The sequence below is a fragment of the Urtica dioica genome, chromosome 1, assembly GCF_054948205.1.
Source record: "Urtica dioica subsp. dioica isolate 48M chromosome 1, U.dioica_male_clone48M_v1_H2, whole genome shotgun sequence".
NCBI classification, from domain to species: Eukaryota; Viridiplantae; Streptophyta; class Magnoliopsida; order Rosales; family Urticaceae; genus Urtica; species Urtica dioica.
Window position 1 is genome coordinate 2,955,588 of NC_142756.1, and position 10,738 is coordinate 2,966,325.

At 32.7% G+C, this 10,738-nt stretch overlaps 1 protein-coding gene and 1 non-coding gene across 2 annotated transcripts; one reads left to right on the forward strand and one right to left on the reverse strand.

Moving 5' to 3' along the window:
• The first annotated feature begins 4,353 nt into the window (after nt 1–4,353).
• On the forward strand, nt 4,354–4,425 carry TRNAH-GUG (transfer RNA histidin (anticodon GUG)). Its single transcript has one exon. It is a non-coding gene; the product is annotated as a tRNA-His (tRNA).
• Nucleotides 4,426–4,878: 453 nt separating this feature from the next.
• Nucleotides 4,879–6,830, reverse strand: GHS1 (Ribosomal protein S21 family protein). Its single transcript, XM_089600974.1, has 2 exons — nt 6,409–6,830; nt 4,879–5,181 (listed from the first exon to the last, which is right to left on the reverse strand). Exons 1-2 carry the CDS (start codon nt 6,753–6,755, stop codon nt 5,061–5,063), a joined length of 468 nt encoding a protein of 155 aa, XP_089457100.1. The 5' UTR covers nt 6,756–6,830; the 3' UTR covers nt 4,879–5,060.
• Nucleotides 6,831–10,738: the final 3,908 nt, after the last annotated feature.

Here is a 10,738-nt window from a genome sequence, read left to right on the forward strand (position 1 = left end):
TATTTTTAATATTTTACTTTACGTGTATTATTTGGTTGGAACATGAAAAATAGTGGCAATGATTGGTGGTAATATTTTAGAGGGTGCGAAATTACTTGAAGAACCAAATCTTTGGACTCGATTTGAGGGTAGTATTGGGAAAATACATGCTTGCATGATTGAGAGTCTCAGCGCATTTTTGTATTGAATTATACGTTAAAACTTTTACAACAAAATTTAGGGGTATGCATGTGAATATGTGATTCGTGAATCATATTATTCATGAGTGACTTTCTTCCTATGAAATTTTCTTTTTCTTTCTCGCATAATGGATTAGGCATATGAATTATTGATAATTTTTCTTTCAAATATATTATTATTGTAGAAATACAAAGGGTTGAATCTGACTGACATGGCCTCTCCTTGACTAAAAGTCTGGTTCATTGAGCATCAATTTTTTTATTTTTTTTTATTTTGGATATTCTCGACATTTGTGATTGTGAAGCGGAAATTTGAAAATGTCGTAGAAAAAACGTATATAATTTTATTCGGAAATGTGGTACAACACAGACTATAAGTAAGTACTTTTATTCTCTTTCAAATAATAGCTCGTAGTTTTTTGGGGTAAAACGTTAGGTAGTTTTGTTCATCTTCATCCAACAACTAAAACAATTTGTTATAGACGCAAAAAAAAAAAAAAAAAACCCTAAGAATTTATTAATTGATAAAAGAGTAAACCTACTTGCCTACCAATTTATCACGTGTTTAATACTTGTTTTGCCTTTCTTTTTTATTTCGTCTACACTGTGAGAACAATCGAAAAAGAAGAAAATAATCACCTGCATTGGATTTGGACCAAGTCATAAAAGATATGAACTTTTTAAATAATGCATTCACAATTCACAGGCAGGCGTTCACATGCCTGTTTATTACACCTTCCTTCTAGATCCAAATCGATCATTTAATTTTCCTACAAAAAGATATTGTTATTGATATGATAGTATGACGTTATGTAACTCAATCTCCGACTATAGCGGATAATATATTAATATGAATTTCCTTCAATTATTTCCTTTTTTATCTTTAGGAATTTAACAAATGTTATTAATTTAATACATTTACACCTAATCGGTGACTTTTGTGCTGATCCACAACATAATTTTTCTAATCACAATTTACTCTCGTTATGCCCATTTATTAATCTCGAAAGGAAAATACCAAATTTAATCTCATTTTTAATTGTGATTCCAAAAAATTAATAAATTCATGGACAACCCTTCAAGTTAATGCACACTCATATCGTATTATTATATTTCCATACCACTAAAATTCGATTTCACCATATTTATTGCAAATAGAAGTGACACTATTAATCAAATGTATATGATTCCGTCAAGATACGTGTGAGATTATCACTAGACTAAACTAGCTACGACACATGTTCTTGTTATTAAAACTGTTATTTTGTCTACAACTTTGGTTTGTGTAAAAAGGTAAAGAGATTTTCTTTTGTTAGTTAAATCACATTTGACCAAAATTTAGATGATGTGGTCCATAGACTCCATACTTAATATTTTATATATGCCATAATTAAAACGTGGTTTGTGGGTATTGTAAAAAATTAGTGGATAATTTTTTTTCAAGTTGGCATGAAATATTTATAATCTTGCTTACTTCTTGATTTTTGTAAGAGGTTAATTAGTTGATTATTTCATGGAGTTCATGTAGATTAAGAGTCGAATAGAAATCCTCTAAAAATTATGCTTATAAACGATGAATGGTAGCTTTGGTTCTATGGAACTACTTCCGGGCATTTTCACGTCAAATTTAGAGGAAGTTATAAGGATTTTTTCACCCAAATGAAATTTTGTGTAATTACAAATTTTGATGCCGCAAAACTCAAGAATTTTGTTATCATGGCCTTATTTCGTCCAATTCGGAACCACGAAAAAAACAGACATCCCAATATTTGCATGGCCAAATCTCGAGTAGAGAAACCCAAAATACAACTAAACAATTTGTGGGACAAATAACCCACCATTGAAATGTGTGAGCATAAAACCAGAAATACAAACATAACGTAAATAGAACGATGGAAATCAAACACAAACATCTTAATCTAAAAATACTAAACCCAACGTCTCCAAGCTCTTACTGAATTGTAACCACAAAATTATCCCTTCACCAAATCTGACTCGACATACGAAGCCAAACGATAATCCAGCCACGGTTGAGGAATCGGTCCACTGGAGATCGGTATCGTGCACAGCGACCAGATAAAAATAAAGGTTGTGAAGTAAAACTTAAAGGATGAGAGGAGAAGATATGGAACCATAATTTTACTTGCTGTAAACACGACCAAGTAATTTTTCCTAGTGTTTCAAAATGCACATGTCGAACCAACTATAGTACATTATTCGACAATAGTAATCTCGTATGTAAAACTATGAAAATCAATGGCACTATTTGTTTATAATTTATAAAATCAGCGACTAATTCTTTATCATAATTTGTATTTTTTTTATTGCACGACTTCTATTTAAATTAGATTATTCACTTGGGAAGATCTTTTTTATTTTATTAATAAAGTCCCTCTTTATTTGTTTGAAAGTAAAATTTATTTATTTTTTCATATTGTGTGTACGTAAAGGACAACTATTATTTTTCTTTTATGATTAAATAAGGTATATTCAAAGTGGTGAGTATTTCCACCCGCATCAATTCAATTTAAAGTTAATACTAAGAAAATCCTTTACTTTCTGTAACACATTATAATTTAAGGTTTTAACTTACGTTTTACGATCAGATTTTAATTAACAAAATATTAAGATAAAGGAAATATTTTATTGAATTGTACTACGAAGTAAGAACATAAGTATACATGCTGATACTCGGTAAATAAATTCTTTTTCTTTCTGCTTTGAGCACAAGGATGACAAATATGCGTCTACAATTTATTATTTATGTATCCAAAAATAGTTTTATTATTGATAGAAATAGAAAAAAAAAATATTAATTTGGTTGGACGTCGCTGGCTCAATCTTGTCTGACTTGAACAAATTGGAAGGGAGACTCCGCCAATTGCCATCTCCAGATAAGCACCGAATTTATTTATATATTTATTTGGAAACTCAGATAAGCTCCAGCACAGCAGGTCCATTAGATACGATGACACGTGTAATCATCCCAACGGCCTGACGGAGCCGATCCAACGGGTGAGAATACGTGCCTCTTGGAGCCCCTCAAAAGTCCACCTTATCCGCTATTTTAATCCGGAAAAAAAAAAAAAAATCCGCTATTTAAATTGTGATTAATTACTATAATAATCTCAGATCAATTGGGCCCCACTGAAATTGGCCCACATGTTGACGCCACGTGCGAAATGGTATGCCACGTGGCGAAACCAACGTGGTTTCGATCCACAGAGTGAAGAACGAATCCACGTCTTGGAAGCGTCCAGGGGTGTAAAAATCCGCCACTATAGATTTTGTCGGTATTTCCACGGTGGGACCCACGTGTCATGTATGTGATGGACCACCATGTGGATTGTCCATAGCCGTCTGATCAGAGGAAGATGATGTTAAATGGATTCAATAATTTCGACTAAACAAAGAAAAAAAAATATTTATATATTTATTTTGCTGATGCAATGCATTCACGTAGCAAAATCTTTAATATAAGGTTTGACGCAAAAAGGATGGGCATATCTTTATTGATGCATCAAGCTAAAACCTAAAATCATGTGACAAGTATTGTTTGTGCAGTTGGTTTTTTATTTATTTATTTAATATCAAAGTCGTTACCATGATACGACGGTGTGTAAAGTATTTGCTAGAAACTTCCAAGTTACAACCAAATTTTATCCAGCTTATAATTTTTTTAAAAATAAAAAGATAGTATTACTTCTTTTTATAAGAGAGTATGGAATGTTAATAAACTAAAAAGAATCACTTTCCCTTTGACATCACATTCCATAGTGTAGCCGTAAACTCACTTTACACGCAATGAATTAATGTATAAATGACGTTTTCACTCGTATATGATAATAGAATAATGACAGTGGAAAGTGGATCACCGCAATGAAGATAAATATTATAGAAAAATTAACAATTCACTAGCCGGAATAATTAATAATGATTAGGGTCCACAACAACATTAGACCCAAAAAAAAGTTTACAATTATATTATTCAAATAAAAACCCATCATCGCTAATTGCATTTCATTATTACTGGAAAGACTTTCTAGATACTCGTCCTAGAAAATCCCAGGGCCTTGGAGTAGAATCAAACTCGATCCAATTCGAGTATAATAAAATAGAAGATAATACGTAACATACATTATTTAAATATTTTAGTTACAGTACATAACATGTTGTGGCTGTAGTTTAGTGGTGAGAATTCCACGTTGTGGCCGTGGAGACCTGGGCTCGAATCCCAGCAGCCACACTTTTGATCTCTTTTTTTCTTTCTTTTTTAAAAGTTGCTTTCAGAGGAACATATTATACAGTTGGTGTATACATTTATAAAACACAATGCAGCGATTTTGGGTTCAAATATATGTATCTCATTCTTATTTTGACAGAGAGACTATGAAGAACGTTAAGAAGATATAATAGCCTTTTAGAGACCCACATTATTCTTATTTAATGGTAACTTGTCTCCTTCTAAGTGATAGAGAGAACATCTGATCTCATAGTGTCTTCGGTTTCTCAGAAAAAAAGCGAGAACGAGAGACGAGACTCTTTAATCGGCCTCTTAGGCAATTACTTGTATCAAACTTTTTACTGCTCGTGAATTTATTCGCCTCGCCGAACGGTCAAACTGTCTGAGATTATTGCAGGCAAATTACGGAGACAAAACATAGTTGAAGAACAAGAAGTAAAAAGTTCAAAAAAGGAGTCTAGGAATCGAGCCTTGTTATGAACACGTGGTATAACAAATACCGATAACTAAAAACAAAGCGGTGTTGCTGCGCTCAATCAATCTCACCAGAGAAAATAGATTACTAAAATGTTCATAAATTACAAGAAAAGAAAATAACTAACTTACAAAGACCTGAAAAAAGGCCCGGTGATGTGTGATCAGTAGGGAATTTTGCCTTGTGGGAGATCCCAGTTATCTTCATCATCTTCCCGTTTGCTCGAAGTGCTCGAAGACGCTGCCGCGCTCGTGTTCTGCTCCGCGAACTTCGGTGGTGGACGCCTTTATAACAAAACACCATAGTCACAAATACAACATAATATACAAAAATTATAATTTTTGGTTTCTGTCCACATATCCACACAATCATAGACACTCTTAATTCTTGATGATCCAACGTTATAATTATAAATGGACTTATAAACTAGCCAATAAAAACGATGGGCTTGGCAATATAGCCAAGGTTTCCAACGTTTTTTTTAATTGAAGAAATAATTGGATAATAAAAGAGCAAGTACAAAAATAAGTAATTATCCCCAGTATAGACTTGTACGATTCAATTCAAAATTTTGTTCGTTCGGGTTATGGCTACCTTGACAATTAACGGGTGTTTTCTTCTCCCAATTCGACCATAACATAACATAATCCGCAGAAATTATGATTTAGAAAGACAAATATACCCTTTCTAATGTTTGGCTCCAAACAAACGTGTGTATATATTCGATCAAAATTGAAAATTGTTCGTGGCCGGCTTCTAACTTGAGCTGATCGGTTTGGTTGTTCAAGTTTGATCTCTACGCCGACTCTCAAGTTCATTTCTTTTTTTTTTTTAAACTTCAATTTCTCTAATTTCTCTTTTGTTAAGGATTTTGATCTCTTAATTGAAGGTTTGTAACTTGTTTACAAGGTCACGAGCTACTCTTCACATGGTAAACTGGTTTTGACATGGGACATGTAATATTTACCACGATAACAGACCCTATATAAAGTTCAAACAAGCATCAATCCAAAAATAATGAGATCCGTCCCAAGACGAGCTACCATCTCGTCGGAGAAAACCCTTCCTCTCATACACATAATGAAAAAAGACATTCCAAATTATAAAGTCAAGAGTTACACCATTCATTACCAAAAGTCCCTGAGATGAAACCTTGTTCTACTTAACATCAAGAGCAATCATTTTATAAACCAAAAAAAGTAGGTAACTAGCCAATCATTTTTAGACTTAAAACTATACGATTCTATCAAATTTGCCCTCGAATAATATTTTTTTTTTTTTTCAAATTTGCCACCTTTGAAAGTAATTCTTGGCTGCGAATCCTAGAAATAATTTATGCCTCTCTACACATTGGAGCATTTATCCTTTTCGCTAACCCCCTTGGGTCAATACTTAATACGGTGTTGAACATAACATTATTAAAGTTGTGTGTAGATGTAGTGTATCTAAATAACAGAGTGTCTCTCTTGACATACAATAGACAGTAATAAGTAATCCATTGAAGAGTATACCTGCGACGGTTGCGTTTGGCGGCGTCGCGAGTCCTGCGCTTCTTCTCGTCCTGCTTGTTCTCGTGGTAGCGGCGGCGCTTGCACTCCTGGATCACGCCGGCGCGCATCACCTCTCGACGGAATCGGTTCATCAGCCGCTCCTCCGGCTCGTTGTCGTCGACCACCACCTGCACATTGTACGCCGATTTCGCGTACAGCGTGTTCGAGTTCGCCACCGACGGCCACATCACCGCCGTCGCCGACGCTTCGTTCGCGCACCGCACCGAGACTCTCGACGCAGGCGGCGGAGATTTCGCCGGAAGGAGGAAGGAGAGGAGGCTCGTCGTGAGCGGAGATGAGGCTGCCATTTTCAGAGGCTTGAGTTTTGTTTTAACGGATAGGCTCCGCTTTATCTCTCCCCTCTTTTCTTTATTGGAATTATATTTCTTCAATGGATAGGTTTGGGTTTGGGTTTGGGTCCGAGTCTCGTGGGTTTGAGTGAAATTGGCTTCTAAATATTTGATATATGCGCTTCATATCATTGATCAAATTACCCTGATAAAACATGCAATTTCTACATCAGAAAACGGGCTTTCGCTGTCCAAAGCATTTGGGCTTTTAATTCGTCAAGGCCCTATAAAAGAAAAAAAAAAAGTGTTTTTTTGGGACATTTCTACTAATAATTGTAGACTTATATATCTACAATTATTGTTGTTTGTAGATTTATAAATCTACAGTTTATGACAACTATATACTTTCATGTCTGCAGTTATTAGTAAAAGTGTCTAAAAGCATAGTTTGATTTACTTTAGTCCAAAGTATCAAAGTTTCTACTACTTGTAGTCATTTCCTATTGTTTTGTATTTTCGTGAGTGGGCTATTTTACTATTTTAGCGATTATTTCCTTCAACTTATTTATTATTTGTGAATAAAAAAAAAATTAGTGCGATACAACTAACATGTTACAATGCTTTAATCAATGAATTCATTCATTGAATAACATGACCGATTTATTTATTCATACTATCAAAGAACAAAATACGAAATAATATTTATTGCATTTCAACAATCTTATACACTAATTTCATATATATGATTCTCACAAATACAACAAGACTAGCCTTACATACACTAGTAAAAAATTAGGACCTCAACATTTCAAGATTGAGCTAAGTATGAATGTAATCTACAATTTATGACATAAAGACTTTTAGCATTTAAACGGTTTTTGTTTCGAGTAATTCTATGTCACTAATCTTATTCAATATATCAATTTGAGCTCTCTCTCTCTCTCTCTCTCTCTCTCTCTATCTCTCTCTCTGCTAGACATTAATAGCTCTGATAATTATCAATATTGAGATTCGATTATCTTTTGATCCTCAAGTTGCTGCCCATAGTCTTTTTAAACTACTTCACAAAAGTTGTCTTGCAAGTCAATACATGATTCATAATTATCAACATGAATACTTCAACTTTATGATTACTAATTCATCATAGTATACAAATGTCTAAATCAAACAGATTACAATAAGAGTCTTTATCACCCCCTTGTGTGCACAAATTCAACAAAATCGCACTTGACTCAACATAGATGTGAGTTATCCTTAACCCACAATCTTTCTAAATGACCGCCAAAGATTTTACTTCTTAATGAACTCGTATAATGTTATAGGAGTTATTCCGGATCTTCTTTCTTTAAAATAATGCAAGTTGATTCTTTCTTTAGGTCTTATCGGTGTTATTGTTAATGCAGTTGGCAAGGAGTTATTGTTGTTAGGGAATGGATATGCAAGGTTATCTACCGTCTATATCTTCTTTACTCCGCTTCTCCTATTTGAACTACCTCTCAAATGAGATGATACTTTTGTTATATGTGTTTGAAATGCGTGTAGCTTAGAATTTCCTTACAGTTAACCACAACCCCACTGTTATCATAATAAAATGTCAGGCTCGTCGACACTTGGAACAACTTCAAAATACTATATAAAATTTTCAAATCTATCAAGTTTTATTCAGAAGTGGCCACATACTGAGCTTCCATACATGATTGCTTGACACTTGTGTAAATCATAAATACACCGTTCAGGATGAATACATATCCCAAAGTAAATCTCATGTAATCATCATCAGCTTGAAAGTCAGAGTCGACATAGCTCATCATAGTCAAGTCACAACTAGAATATATTTAACCAAAGCCCTTATTTGTTCTAGTGATATTCAAACATTAAATTTCTTATTCTTCGAAGAGATTTAATACAGGTTAGATTGAAAATGGCTCACCACACTTACGACTCAACAAATATATGATTTCGTTCAAAGTACGTATGACATCCATGAGAGATCAATCGTCAAGCAATATTATCAATGTACCAAATTCTTAAAATTCAAGTAGCTAACGAGAGAAAATTAGAGTTGAGTATCAGAAACTAATGCTTTTGTCTACGAAGTCGATGATATACACAAACTGTGACTTATGCAATACCAAGCTTTTTTTATATAGTAAATTAATGTGTTATCGTAGGTCTAATTAGTTAATAATTTCTCTAATTAACTAAATATATAAACTATTATGTATATAAACCAACTTCTTTGTATGGCTATATAATGAAGCAACTTCAAATGTTCCATTCCATTGACAGTAAGAAAAAATGACAATACATATCACCTTATATGTGTAAAACATGTCCATGACTCGCGAATCCTAGAAGTTTTCTGTCTTTTTTTAGGCTTGTTGGTATTCGTTTGGATTTTTTTTTGGCCGTTACTACTTTATGGGGTCAAAATCCAATTAAATTAGAGTTATTGTTGTTGTAAACCGGTCTAAATGGTCGTACAAAGTCTTATATTGACTTTGTGATCATAGTTCGTTCAATTGTTTTAGCGTAATTAAGTAGTGGACATAGTCGGTCCAATATGAAAGAGATTGTACAATGCATTAAAGCGGAATTCAAACTTTTAGTCAAGTTCGTACGCAATAGTGGTTTTCTAATTCAAAGCATTAAACAAATTTAACTTTAAACCTTTGTTATGCAGTAATTTTTAGTAGAAAATTCATCATCTCGGGCCACTTGATGACACGTGAATAGCAACTAAAAAAAGTGGCAAAAATTAGGCATATAATTCTTTCACCGTGTGTTTAACCTATTACAAAACTAAAGTCAAGAAAAAGGGACAACCCATTTATAGTTCGTGCGTGGATAGGTTTACGCTCGACATTATGTTATTATAATAGGGGAAATGTACGTTTCTTGGACTAACTCGCTTAAAGTATTTAGAGAATCGTATTAAAGAAAATTAAGACAAATTTTTTAATTTTTATTTTACATGAACAACTAATCACACACAGGATATAACTAAAAATAACTCGAGCTCCCAACCTCGTCGTTTTCATCGACATCCCAACGCTCCTATCTCCACTTCGGATATGATGCCTTATTTTTTTGTGACGATCACTATTATTATTCAAGCACGTCCTCTCTTCTTCTTCTTTTTTCATTTTCGTCTTCATTTTTTTTTTGGTACTAGTATAATATTATTTTTATCAATAATACCAGTTGAAATAATGCATTGTATTTACAATTAATTATGGTACAATAGCAACATATGTATGAGAAGTATATCGTTGTCAATATCAATATTGTCATTTTGTCGAGAACTACACGCGGGGCTAAATTTGTCAAGAATATAGTGCAAATGATGAGTTGTTGATCAAAAGAGAGAAACACAATTATGTTATGGATGAAAAATGTGAACATTACCCTAAGGCATGTTAGAAAGGAAAAAGAAAAGAACTAAACTAAATATATTTTCTAATACAATATTTATCTCCAGTATTTCAAAGAAAATAAAAATAGATATATTTTCTAATACAATCGGCCAAATAAAATAAGATATCAGCTTCAGACATACTTCTAAAAATTAAATTTCTAAGTAACTAAATCACTAAAAGTTTGTGAATTGCTAAATAAACAACTTTTCGTTAATTTTAAATAAATTATCATTCGGATAATGTTTTATCATGTGAACAATTCACATGTTCCATATATATCTCTGTGTATTAGGTAAAATTGGGTATTCACATAAATTTGACCATGTTAATAAAAAAACATGACTATTTACTTACAATTAACGAAAAATTAGGTATATATCAATTATTTGAACTAAAAATCAAACGCAAAATTCAACAATTATTAATGAAGAGTTATATATTCTATTTTATTTTCAAATTTCTAAGTGAAAACATAAGTTTTAATATTAACATGTTTCTAATTTTTATTATTGTAAAAAAAAAAAAAAAAAACTCATCAATTTAAAAGATTTAAATTATATAAAAGCTCTAAAGGAACATTTT